The sequence below is a fragment of the Macrotis lagotis genome, chromosome 1 (assembly GCF_037893015.1).
Source record: "Macrotis lagotis isolate mMagLag1 chromosome 1, bilby.v1.9.chrom.fasta, whole genome shotgun sequence".
Lineage (NCBI taxonomy): Eukaryota > Metazoa > Chordata > Mammalia > Peramelemorphia > Peramelidae > Macrotis > Macrotis lagotis.
This window is the reverse complement of record NC_133658.1, coordinates 847,199,437-847,213,469: the sequence shown is the minus strand read 5'-3', so window position 1 is coordinate 847,213,469 and position 14,033 is coordinate 847,199,437. Positions and strand designations below refer to the sequence as shown.

The 14,033-nt window shown below is 47.8% G+C and overlaps 1 protein-coding gene across 1 annotated transcript; it reads left to right on the top strand.

Moving 5' to 3' along the window:
* Positions 1-5,078: 5,078 nt before the first annotated feature.
* LOC141490759 (platelet-activating factor receptor-like) lies at positions 5,079-6,101 on the top strand. The gene has a single exon (XM_074191005.1). The coding sequence runs from the start codon at positions 5,079-5,081 to the stop codon at positions 6,099-6,101; it is 1,023 nt and encodes a 340-aa protein (XP_074047106.1).
* Positions 6,102-14,033: the final 7,932 nt, after the last annotated feature.

Sequence of the window (14,033 nt, the reverse complement as noted above, 5' to 3'; positions counted from 1 at the left end):
TCGCTGAATCTTCTCTCCACGTCAAACATCTCCTGTTTCTTCAGCCTATCCTCAGATGGGCTGGATTTGAAGGCCCATCAACATTTTGGTCATCCTCTTTTGCATGATCTCCAGATTTTCAGGGTCCTTCCTAAATGTTACATCTTCCCCACTCTCCTTTGGAACTAAATTTCAATATTCCAAATGCATTCAACCTTTGGTATGATCTAACCCTTCAGTGATGAGATACTTAAAAGCTGGTTGGGCCTTCTAGTTCTCAGCAGCAGTTCTGCCTAAGATTCAGGATGTCAGTGACCACCTACAGATAACTATAACCTTTGATAAGTGCCTCGTGGAGCTGTAAAATTCATTGATGAAATGGTTTTTCAGCCAAAGCAGTAGACATCTGTGTAAATCTCTATTTTGTCTTTACTCTGTTGTTTTTGAGGGGGAAGAATGGGGCCTTCCTTAGGGATAGGTTATTATTATTTTTTTAACCCTTTGTTCCCTACATGCTGGTTTGGGTATAGCAACTGGGCATGTTCCTCAGTTTTTTTTTGGGGGGGGGTGGAGCATTGCAGGAGGAATGTTAGTTTATAAGGACCTGTTCAGTATAAAATAAAAATCTTGTTTGTTCTTACAAAATTTGTTAGTCTTCTGTCTTTCCCTCCGTGGGTGGGTGAGAGGGAGGTGATGAGACAGGTACAGAGGTAGAAGGAATAGCCCTAGGGACTCTTGAGAGGCAACTCCTAGGGCCCCCTGAGGATCAGAGAAGACTGCAGCCAGCCTGTCTCCTTCCCCAGACCTTAAAATAAAACCTCTGGGCCTGCCAGGGATTAGAGCTTGATGTGTGTGTGTGTGGAAAGGAGGGGGGTTGGCTGTTCCCACCTCCCCAGCCTGGTGGTCAGAGCTGTCTCAGCTGCTGCGGAGGCCGCGGGAGATGCAGTGGGCGGTGGGCGGTGGGGAGGAGGGCTGGAAACAGAAAGGGAGGAGGGGGCGCCAGGGCCAGCTGGTGCCGGGGGAGCAGTTGTCTGGCATTGTCACATGTGGGGGCGCCAGACGGGCGGAGTGGGTCAGGGGGCTCCTGCGGAGCGGGGAGCGGCATAGTCTTCCCAAGTTTCATGGGGGGAGAAGGGGGGCTGATGATCTGGGAGTTGCCTTCCAGCCTAATTGTCTCCCTGCACTCCTACCTTACATTCTCTTCCTTTGGGGCATTTTCCCTGGTCTTCCTCACTCGCATGACAGCTCTCTCCTTCCCCTTCCCCGCTTGCCCCCTCTCCTGCCTTTCCTTCTCCCCCTGTTTATGATCCCCGCCTCCAGATCCCTCCCCTGGATTGAGCGATTGGACGTTCCTCCCCAGACCTCCCCTTTCCCCCAAGACCACAGGTGTACCCCTTCCCCCCTCCAGCTGTTAGACCCATTTCCGGACTACTCCGACAGTTTAGACCCAGTCCGAAGTAGAGAAAGTGGGCTCTCACCCCGACTCGGGTCCCTTAAACCTCCTAGGCCCACTTGGGATAATTCTTGGAGCAGCCGCAGATCCAGCGCCAGGTAAGGGAGGGGGACCCTATGGCAAGGGGAAGAGGAGGTCGTGGGGGTGGGGAGGGTCATTATGGTTTGGGGTAGTTTCACCACCTTGATCCAAATGGTCTAGTTTTGGCTTCTGTCTGCAGGACCTCTGGACAAAGTTGTAGGAGACAAAAGCAAACCATTCTTTATTCTTACCAGATAACAGTACTCACTTCTTACTGGGACCCTAGAGTTCCCTCCCCTCAAGCAGTAATCTGAAATTAAAGCTCTGACTCTTTAGCTGTGTAGCCCTCCCCCTAAATTGTGACCTAGATAGGGGACTTGGGTGGGTGGCATGTAATGGCATGAAGAGTGGAAATGGGAGAGGTCCTGACATCTTGAGTATCCGTTTCTTCCCTTGTCTGGGAGGGCAGGATTGAGAACTTTCTCCTCTCCCTTCTTCTGCCCTCCTCTCCCTTTACTGCCCTTTCCCATCCCTTAACTCGCCACCAAGGGCCAGAGGCAGTTAAATAGGTCCTTCAGTGAAGGCCTCTGAGCAAAGATGAGTTCTATGATTGTTGGCAGACATATCTGAAGGTATCTGGGTGACTGTCACATGGTTATTCCCTAATGAATTTATATGAATTGATACCTTTCACATACATATACATGAAACTCATGGGTTTTCCTCACAAGTGCAGATGATGAAAAAAAAATCTTATCAGTTTGTTGCCAGAAACTGAAAGTCTGAAAGCCTTGTCAGAAGGTTGCAGCACATTCACAAATACACACAATCCTACTTTCCAATGTGGACCCTCCTACTTTCCAATTATCTTCTGCGTTCCTCCCTACTCCTCACCCTACCATATAGCTACCCCACCTGGCTTCCTGTGCTACATACCTAACACTCCTGTCTCCCATCTCCTGATGGCTCCCAGTGCTTCTTCACTTCTGCCATTTAACTCCCCAGCTTGCTTTAAGACTCAGATCAATTGTCTTGTCTTCCTTATGGAAGCTAACCCACTCTTATGGAATGTCATCCCCCAAATAACATCTCAAACCCCCTATACTTTCCTTATTGTTTATCCTCTCTTGGTAGCTGTGCTAATCTTTCTTTCCTTTAGCTTCTGCTAACCCAGAAATACTTAAATAAAATTTTTAAAAAATATTTTTGTCCCTCAAAAAAAAAGATCAGTTTCTACTTTCTGCAGTTTCTAGTATCCACCCTTTTGAGATCATGGTATATTTACTATGTATATAGTATGTCTGTATTTGCTATTTGCCTGTTTCCCCCCATAAGAATATGTTTCTTAAAGGTAGGAAGGATGTTTTGTCTTTCTTTGTATCCCCATTAAATGTGTTGTAATGTATGGCGTGGAGTCAGGAAGACCTGAGATCAAATCATGCCTCAGACACTTAGTAACTGTGCAATCTTGGACAAATAACGTAACCCTTCTTTGCCTCAGTTTCCTCATCTGTAAAAGGGAGTTAATAATAGCACCTACCTCCCAGGATTGTTGTGAGAATCAAATGAGAAGATTGGAAAGAGCTTAGTATACAGTAGGTACCTTACAAATGTTTTTATCATAATCATTACTATTAATTGTAAAGTGCTTAGCATAGGATCCGCTACAAGATGTTAGTTAACGTGCTAGTTAATCTTGTTAGTTAACAAGATAACTACATAAATGTTAGTTATTATTAGTAAATGCCCTTTTATGTACTGGGCCTTATACTAAGCACTGGAGAAGATTCAAAGAAAGAAAAAACATAATCCCTGCCCTTGAGGAGCTCACATTCTAGTGGGGAAGACTGTAGGCAAATAGCTATATGCAAGCAAGCTCAATTCAATATAAACTGTAAATAACTGCCTGAAAGGAAGGCATTAGCTTTCCTTTAGAGGGGATTAGAAAAGGTATCTTGTAGAAAGCTGTGACTTGAAAGAAGCCAGGGAAGCCAGGAGGTGGAGATAAGGAGGGAAAGAATCTCCAGTGTGTGACTCAGTGCCTCACAAACAGTAAGAGCTTAATAGATGCTTGTTGACTTCTTCAGGATGTCTATGAGAACCTAGGCTACTTGTGAAGACATCATTGAGCAGTGGGAAGAACAGATTCAGAATTAGGGACTTTGAATTCTGCTTTTCTTTACTTCCTGTGTAATCTTGGACTAGTCACTTAGTTTCCCTAAATCTCAGTTTTCTCACCTGTAAAATGAGAGAGCTGGATCTCTGAGGTCCCTTTCTAGTTGTCTTTGTAGCCCCAGGGTCTAGCACACAGTAGGTGCTTCATATCTGCTTGTTAAATCCTATTGGTAGTCTGAGATCCCAAAAGAGACAAAGAGTCTCCATTTCGACCCTAACATCCTTCTAGGGGCAGTTTGCTGGCACAGTGGATAGAGTACTGACCCCTGGAGTCAGGAGGATCTGAGTTCAAATGTGACCCCAGACACTTTGGGCAACCCTTACTGCCTTGCATCAAGGTCTATCTCCAGTTGTCCTGATTTATATCTGGCCACTGAATCCAGATGTCTCCAGAGGAGAAAGTGAGGCCGGTGACTCTGCACAGCACCCTCTCACTCAAATCCAATTCACCTGCATATCATGGCATCATCTCAAATCTGATGTCATGGTCTTTTTCCATGAACAAAAGCAAACAACAGAATCCTCCTAGAGACCTCACTCTTTTCTGAAACCAAAAAAATTATTTATGGGATCTCTCTGACTTATCTTTGAAGACTTTATTTCCATAATTGCTAGCTCTTTTTCATATATCTTACTTAATGTACTAAAGCATGTATGTATACACACACACACATATATGTATTCATGTAGGTATTATCCTATATATTTCAGAATGAATGCCTGTATCCTTCTGTAATATTTCATAGTTGAGTTCATGCATATGAATAACATTCTTTCAGGTCTCTTTTTGTATAGAAATGTGCTTTTACATGTATATCTATGTTTATTGTTTTTATGTCAATATGTATTTAAATTTCTATATTGGGAACACTTCTCAACTTGTGTACATATATATGCCGGCATGGCTCTGAATGGGTGTATGATGTAGAGGGAGGATGCAGACTAGAATAAGAAGGAAGCTCTCCCTTGGGATGTGGTACAGTGGGGGGAGGGTCTATCGCCCCTGGGTTGGCCCTCTACCCCTATGCCAGACTTGACTCAAGAAGCCAAAATCGGTTGTATCTGAGGAATGAACTCCCTTGACAGTCAGTTTTCCAGTCTCTTCTTTCTCTGTTTTGTGGGCACTGATTGGAATTGGGAATTAGAGTGGGGCTCAGGGCAAATTCTCCTACATATATCTCCTTTTTGGTCTCAGATTCACTGACATTCTTCTAGAGGTGAGAGAGGGGCTGTTGATAGAGATGGACTTTGAGAAAAGAAAAGGTGAGGCAAGTTTTTTGGGGGGGGAGCAAAAGGGGTGGTTGAGTGGTTTAGGAAGGTTGGTTTTCTGAGGGGAGGGGGGCCAAAAGAGATAACCCCTCCCTTTATCTTTATTTGGTTTCCCTTCCCCCACCTTTCATGGTCCTCTCTCCTTTCTTCCCACAGTCCACCCACCTCTCCCTTGGATCCAATGAACAACACAGAAGCAGGTGCAGGCATTCGAGGATGTGGCCCTTGGGATGATCCTGCCCGCTTCATCGTGGTGCCAGCAGCCTACGCAGTGGCCCTGAGTCTGGGTCTGCCTGCCAACCTGGCTGCCTTGGCCGTTTTTGGGAGGGGTGGGGGAAGCCTAGGCCAAGCTTTACGTCTCTACCTGCTCAACCTGGCTGTGGCAGATATCCTCTTCACCCTCACACTGCCTTTCTGGCTCACCTACTATTTGGGCAGGGCCCATTGGCCCTTCCCTGCCTCTGTCTGCCACATCACTGGAGCCACATACTATGCTGCCACTTATGCTGCCATCTCCTTCATGGTCCTCATCAGCGTTAGTCGTTATTGCACCGTGCAGGGACCCAAGCCTGGGTTTGGCACCCGCCTGCCTCTCAACCAGCTCCGAGTGGCCCAGGCTGCCTGTACAGCCACCTGGATGCTATGCTTGGCCTGTGCTGCTCCATCTCTGGTCTCTGCCCAGGCTCTTCGCCCTGGCCCAGGAGGCGCTACCCGCTGCTTTGAGCATGGTTGGGCCCGGCAAGGCATGGCCTATATCACTGTGGGTTTCTTTATTGCTGCCTTCCTGTTGGTTCTTGGGGCCTACATATCCTTGGCTCGGGTTCTGGTGATGCCCCCTACATCAAGAGGGGCATCTCTGGGCCCTTTAGTTACTGGTTCACACAGACGCATGGCACGAACCATGGTCCTGGGGCTGTTGCTGGTGTTTGCCATCTGCCTGGCACCCTACCACCTCATCCTAGCCCCTTGGGTGGCCAGACAGGAGGAGAATGATGGTGACGGTGGAGATGGTGAGTGTCCGGTGCCTTCCACTCTGGATGTCCTGCATACCCTCAGTCTGGCCCTGCTCAGTCTTAACAGTTGCCTGGACCCCCTTGTCTATTGCTTTTCATTACAACGTTTCCGCCAGGATTGCCGGGGGCTAAGCTGCTGCCCGGGGTCCAGAGGACCAAATGTCCCAGCAGCCTCTTGTTCCTCCTCCTAGGGGATGTCCAGCCTCACCCAGGCCAGCTCTTCTTTCCTAGGGCTAGGGTGAAGATAGGGGTGGTGAGATATGAACAGGGAAGAGAAATTTGGCAGCATTTTCTTTTCATTTCTCCTTCCAATCTGAGGGTCCCTGACTTGAACACTAGCATAAGATAAAGTCCAAGAAGACAGTGCCTGTGATTTGAGGTTCTGAAAAGTAAAAATTTTAGCCACAATTGTTTATGTCTTTATTTCACTGGTGGGGATTGGGGATGGAGATGAACGGAGGTGTTGGAGTGTTTAATAAGGTTTTTATCACATAGATATGCCATATAGGGCAGGACCACTTCTAGGATGTAGTTGGCCAAACATATCAGGTGTCTGAGGTGGGCAGAGAAGGGAATAAACAATTATAGAATGCCTACTGTGTGCTAAGCACATTTAACAATTATCTCATTTTATCATAACAGTTCTGAGGGGTTGAGGAAACTGAGGTAAAAAGAAGTTAAGTGACTTGCCTAGGATCACACAACTAGGAAGTGTCTAAGGCTAGACTTGAACTCAGGTTATCTGGGTCCAGCAGTCACCACATACCTCATACCTACAATTCCCACCCAAACCTCTCAACATTTTTTATATAGTTGATATCAAGTTACAATGCATAGGGTGTAAAATGGTGGGGCTGGTGGGGTAGGGTGGGGAGATGGTGATGGTGATGGTAATATAGGGGACCAGGCATCAGTTGTCAAAGTGATCTTCTAGTCTGATTTCATCCCTGAATTGTGCCCTACTCTAAATAGTTGTGCTGCCAAGTATTATTAGATTTTACATATAAATGTATATATATATGTATATATATACACATACACACATGTAAATCACTGTGTACATCTTAAAGGTGTTATATAATTGTTAATATTATAAAGATGGAGAAAATAATACATTACTTACTTCCTGGGGTTGTTATGAGGAAGGTATTTTATAAACTTTAGAATGCTATTGAGATGGGAGCAATTATTAATAAAATATGAATGATTAAGATTACTGAGGGTGCTGCACAGTAGGATTAAGTTTCCACACAGAGCGAACAGAGGGTCACCTGTGCTCTGCACTGGTCTTCACTCACCTTGATAAGTTTCTTGGCAACGTAACAATTTACCCAGGTCTACACACTTGTCAAGTATCTGAGGTGGGATTTGAACTATCATTTTTTTTAGGTTTTTTGCAAGACAAATGGGGTTAAGGGCTTGCCCAAGGCCACACAACTAGGTCATTATTAAGTGTCTGAGACCAGATTTGAACCCAGGTACTCCTGACTCCAAGGCTGGTGCTTTATCCACTACGCCACCTAACCTCCCCAGAACTATCATTTTCTTGATTAACTCCATTGCTCTACCCACTGTACCCCCTAACTATTTTATTTGACTGATGGGAGAACTAAGATCAAGCCTTGTAGAGTAAAAGGATTAATAAATAGCAGGACTGGGGCAGTGAGGTGGTGCAGTGGCTAGAACACTGACCCTGGAGTCAGGAGGACCTGAGTTCAAATTTGACCTCAGACACATAATAATTGTCTAGCTGTGTGACCTTGGGCAAGTCACTTAATCCCATTGCCTTAAAATAAAAAAAAAATTAAAATATGTATATAAATAAGTAGCAAGGCTAAAATTCAAACCCAGGTCATCTTGACTACAAATTTAGTGCCTTTTTCAATGTGTCTCAGTTGTGTTTTCAGTTTGGTCTAGTCTCCATCAATGGCTTCTCCTTTGACTGTTATGGTTGAACTGACTCTTATTTCCATGCCCTTTTCACTGAGATTCTTTTCTGATCTTGATTAATGTTTCTTTCCCCATCCTGTAGCTTTCTTGACATGGGCTGTGAAGGAAAGATCCCTGAACTTAGACTCTATGAGTTAGACCTGTAGTCTAATCCTGTTTACTCTTTCACTTTTCTATTCATCTTGATTCCTGGGCCCTGGAAGAGAAAAAAAAAATGATTCTTTGTCTTCTTCTTCCCAAATCCCATCCTAACCTTTGAGATACCTTCTTTTCTCCTTTGGCTCCTGGTTCCTCCAGAAAAACATCTCTCATCACTGGATGTCCTTCTTAGTCTGAGCACAAGCCAGGATCCTCTCTCTCTTGCCTCATTGTCATCCCCAACCTGGAGGAGGGGGAGTGTTATTTATGCTTACTAGGCAGTTCTTACACTTGATTTTACTTCCTTGGAAAGGAAAGACTTTCTCATCTATTGCTCTGGGTCAAAAATGAGGCTTTGTATGAACATCCTTAAATTCAGGACTCCTCACCTCTACCCTCTCTTCCAGATTCACTTTAAAGGTCCATTTTTTCTGTCTCGGTTGTATTTTCTGTCTGGGGGGTGAAAAGTCATTTCTTTTCATTTTAGTGATGAAGATACATATGGCCTTAAAAGGGGAAGCACCTTACAAAAGATCATATACACAGCAGGGGCAATTAGGTGGCACAGTGGATAGAACACTGGCCTTGGAGTTAGAAAGATGGGAGTTCAAATCCAAACCCAGACACTTGACACTAGCTGTGATCTTGGACAAGTCACTTAACCATGATTACCTCACATCCAGGACTATCTCTACTTATCTTGATTCATATCTGGCCACTGAACCCAGAGCTCTGGAGGAGAAAATGAGACTGGTAGCTTATCACAGCATTCCCATCTCAAATCCAATTCATTCATTTATCATGGCATCATCCCCCCCCCCCCCCCCCCCGATGTCATGGTCTTCTTCCAGAATGAAGGGCAAACATCATCATCATCAGCACAAAAAGTCAAAATATTCTCTTTAGAAGTCTGAGACTCTTGCCCAGCTAGACTGCTTCTTCATCAAATGATTCCTCCATAGAGAGCACAGGGTTTGGAGCAATGAGACCCCTTTTTTTCAAGTCCCTTATTTTACTGCTAAAGAAATGGGAGCCCAGAAAGTTGGACTTGCTTAAGGTTACAAAATAGTAAAAAGTGAAAATGGGACAAGAATCCTGATCTAGTAACTCTAAAATTCAATACTTTCTCCATTGTACTACTCTGGAACCAACTTGGGGTAAGTGGGGTATAGGAAGGAGAAAGGTCAGGTGTTAGGGAGCTTCCTGGGTGCATTATTTCATCTCTCTAAGCCTTTGTTTCTCTCTTTGTACTAGGAGACTGATCCAGGGAGATACAAAGAAATTGTGTGTGTGTGTGTGTATGTGTCTGACACACACACACACATACACATGCACACAGTAGGGAAGGGTTAGATCTCAGTCAGGATGCAGGATCCCAAGTTTTCTCTGCCTAGAGTAAGGGGAGAAGAAAGGGGCTTTAATAGTAGGAAGGTTGCTTTAGATCTCTCCTACTCCCAGTTCCAGTCTCAGTAGGGAGAGAAGGCTGACATTTAGCAAAGCCTTGCTTCGTTCTCTCCCCCACTGCCTTCAACCTGTGGGCCTATGTGGGTTCTCCCACTTGCCCCCTCCTCACTCGCAGAGTCACTCTGGGCTAGGAAGGCGCTGATACATTGGGTTACTATCATTGGTTCTCCAGCCTGCCTGCCTCATCCATTCCTCAGTTTAAGCTCTGCAGTTTCCCTAGCTCTCATAGAACCAGCATGCCCCTTCATCCCACCCCATCCCTGAACCAAGAGCATAGGTTTGGACAGGGGTGAAGTTTCTCTTTTTGCTGAGTGATTCAGGATTCCAATTAGATATAACTTTAATTTCTTTCACTGCAGAGGAGCTGGGGTGAAGGGGGGAAAGAATGGAATGAGTTGGGAGGGCTCACTGTCCTGGGTTCTTGGCATGGTGACTTTTGGGACAAAGGAAAGATAATGAAGGGGGTCTATAGATATTTGGAGTTTGAGGATGGGCAGCTATGGAAGGTAAGGGTAAAGTCTTGGGAGGTTTGGAGAACAGGAGTTGTAATTCTGTTATGGATGTGAAGATGTATGACGGTAGGGGGACTGTTTGTGCCTATGTCCTAGTCTCTGTGTGTCCTTCCATATAAGGGGGTTTGGTGTGTGACCTTTTGTGAGAAACCATCTCTCGGGCTGCTTGTGTCTTGTGTCATAGTCTCTGCAGCTGTTTGGCATATGTGTGTAAGTGACTGAAGAAGTGGGATGGGGAGAAACTGTATCTCTGGAACTATTCAGGTTGTGCGGTGAGTGTGTGTGTCTGTGTGTGTGTGTGTGTGTGTGTGACAGACAGAAACAGAGACAGAGATAGGGAGAAACTAAATGATACAGATTTGTAAGCATGAGACTGGACCCTGTGTCACTCACCGCCTCGGAAACCGGTGTGTATGTCTACACCCCAGGACCTTGTACAGCACACCAGGAGCTTGTACCAGCCCTGTGTGCGGTTGTGACTGTCTCTGGATGCCTGTGACTGTCTGGATGCAAGGATGAGGTCCCTCTTCTCCACCTATTTCCCCCTCCCGCGGCTAGGAGGCGGAGCCGAGTCTCATTCGCATCCCTGAAGGCTACCCAGGGAAATCCCCCGCCTCCGCCTGGCTCAGCCCTGGGCACTGGGGGGCGCTCCCCGGGGCGGCCTCAGCCCCCTCCCCCCAGCACCTCGGACAGCGGCCGGCTCGCGGCGATCCGCAGAGACCCCCGCTGGCCCCGGTCCGACCCGCGGGCCCCCCGGGCTCCAGCTCCGGCCCCGCCCTCCCCCTTCCCCCCGCTGGCCCTGCGCGGGGGCGGAGCGGGCGGGATCCCCCCCGCCTCCCGTCCGGGTTCCCGGGAAATCCACCCTCCGCAGCTTGCCGGGCTCCCTCCCAGTCTCCGAGGCTCCGGCTCCGCAGCCGGCGCGGCCCCTTCGCTGGGGGCTCCGCAGTGCCCGGAACCCCCCCACCCTTTCTCCCCGCGGCCCCCTCGGCCGTGCCAGCTGCCGGGCCTCGGTGCCAGGGAGTCGAGCTCCCCGGCTCGGCCTGGCACCCCCCCGCCCCCCCCAAGCCCTCCGCCTCCGGGCAGCCTGCGGGCCGCCCTGCGACTGGACAGCCTGCCGGCCGGGGCCAGGTAAGGCGGCACGGGGGGAGGGGGCTCCCGGCGCCGCGCCTGCCCCCCGCCAGCGGCCTCCCCAGCCTGGGGCAGGGAAGCGGGGAGGGTCCTCTGTGCGCCCTCTCCCTTGGGCCGGGGGTCGCGGCCCTGCAGCCTCGGGCTGGGCGCCGGGGGCGGCCCCGGGCCCAGGCCCGGCTGGCCCAGCCCGGGCCACCGCAGCACCTGGAGGGCGGCGGGCGGCGTGGCGCCGGGGGCCGGGCGGAGACCCGGTTTCCAGGGGAGACTCAGCTCCCGCCTCCTCCCGCCTCCGCACAGCCGGGGCGGGAGGAAGGAGGGGGGACTTGGGGCGCAGGGAGCCCCGGCTACGGGGGCCAGTCTGGGGGATCCCCCTCCCCCGCAGGGAGGGCGAAGGGGCAGCGGGGGAGGCGCCCCTGGAGAGAAGTTTTCTCGATCTCTGGGTGACTGTGTGAGTGTCTCTGCGAGGCTGTGTCTGCGTGAACGTGAGTCCGTGTGCCTGTGGATGTGAACGGATTCACTCGGAAATGCTTTCCCGGGGGATTTCCTAAGGGAGAGAAGGGCAGAAGCAGGGAGACAGGGAGGGAACCGTAGACTTCAGATCCTTCCTGCAGCCTGTTCTGCTCCCTTGGAGCCGTTTGGATGTGGGACCCTGACTCCCTGGATCCTTGTCACTTTAGGGTCTCTCTGACTTGTCGAGATGTTGGTGAAAGCTCACCTTCCCTTGGGATGCATCGGAAGCCCGAGTCCTAGGTTCTGGGCCTGGGTTTCCTCACTGGAGAGGGAAGATGGGGACCAGGGTGAGGCATCGAATGAGCTTTTCTCCCTGGTTTTCTGGCCTTAAGCAATGAGTGTGAGACCAGAAACTGTGGGCCTGGGGGACCCTGGCCCTGAAGCAGAGCCCTGATGATGTCGTTGTTGGGAGGGGCCGGTTGGCAGTACAGGACTGAAGGGGCTATATAGGAACAGGTAGCATCCACCTTGGGTGAATGGTGATGGGGATCTTGGGCCCAGTGGATCAGTCATTTTGGAATCAGTGGTTGCACTGAAGCTGATCTGCCCTGTTTAGCAGATCTTAGGCTTACCTAACCTCTTCAATCTCCCCTCTTCAGGCATGGGTAGTCATTTTGTATAGTCCCCTGGCTCCAATAGGCAGTTCTACACCCTCTGAATAACTAAAAGGAGTTGGATTATTCTTTCTCAACACTGCAGGGTCTTTCCTGTGTCCAAAGAAGAGTCTCAAGAAGGTTCCTCAGATGGGACTATTTTTCTGTCCACTGACTCACTGTGATGGTGGGCAAGCCCTTTCCTCTCTCTAATCCTCAGTTTCTTTCTTTGCAAAATGAGAGGGTTGGACTAAATTATCCTTTCTAGAACTGGCAGTTTGTGATTTCTTGACCATTATTGGGACTAGGGCAGGCAATGGATAGGCAAGGAATATATATATATATATATATATATATATATATATATATATATACATATATATGGTCCTGTGTGCTGATACTCTTAGAAGGTCAGGATCTGAGGCTCCCACTGCCTCTGGATTGACTGGGAATGGAAGAAAGCATCTGGGTTCTAGCCTTTGTTCTGACCTTAGCTGATGGGGGGGGGCTTCTTACCTCCCTTGTCTTAGTTAAGGCCAGGAGACCCTAGGAAGGACTCTATAATGAGTCCTAAGAAAGCAGAGGGGATAAGGGGAGAAGAGAACAAGGAGAGGAGAGGGGGAAGGCTCATGACTTGGCTGTGAATCAATGTTAAAAATGGGAACAGGGAGGGGCTGTTTGGGCAGGTGTTTCTAAAAGGAACATTGGCACAGGTGGAGGAGACACAGATAGAGCCCCTGTCTAGGTCACACAATATGCAGCACAACATGCACAATATATGCAACATGCACATTTATAGTAATGTACGTAGATTTCTCCTTCCAGAAACAGGCTTCTCATCTGATTTTTTTTTCACATTTTCACATGCATATTTGTGCTCTCTCCTATCTAGACACATGTATAATCTTACATGCTTGCTGATGCTCAGTACCTGCTCTACCTCCCCTGAGGTTGGCACATTCAGTCAGAGAATATTAGGAAGGGACTTAGCAGTCAAAGATGCTTTCAAACTGGGAAGGTAAAAGAAGAAAGGGAAAGCAGGGAGAGCCAAAAGCTGAATAGCTGTTCTCCACTCCCATGTTGCTGCCTGCAACATGAGAGAGTGAAGTTAGACATCATAGCAGTCCACAGACTGTACAGCTGGAAGGGAGTTTAGAGGTCATCTTATCTAACCACTTATTTTAGAATAATAGAGCAAGAGTTTGAATTCAGGTCATCTGACTCCAAATCCTATATTTCTTCCAATAGAAGGAATTGCCTCTTTAGTGAGAACTACCTGATTACAAGGATTTTGAGATTCCAGAAGAGGTGATTTGGGGGGGGGGCTTCTTGAATAAACTCACTTTCCAGGGCCTTTTCTGACTTATGGGATCTTAGATTTAGAAGCAAAGGAGACCTGAGAGGTTTTCAAGGCCAAACCTCTCATTGTACAGATGAAAAAAATGAGGATCAGAGAAGTTAATGACTTGTCCAAGGTCATACAGTTACTTCTCTGAAAACAGCTTCCATCCCACTTTATCATATTGTCTCATATAAACAGTTTCTGGTGGAGCAAATGGTAAAATCAAATGCCAGAAGGAGAGTGTAACTGTTCAACTGAGAGTCCCTTATTGAGTCTTTACCTCTCTGTCAATTGATTGACAAACATTTCTATGAAGTGCTTGCTATTTTCCAGTCCTAGGAATAGAAAGATAAAAAAAAAAAATCAAACAATTCTTTCTCTCAAGGAGCTTACATTTTGTAGCACACAGATGGTCATTAAAATTATGTGTGTATAGCTACATGACCACATATAGAACAGAATGCAAAAAAAATGAATACAAGCTAT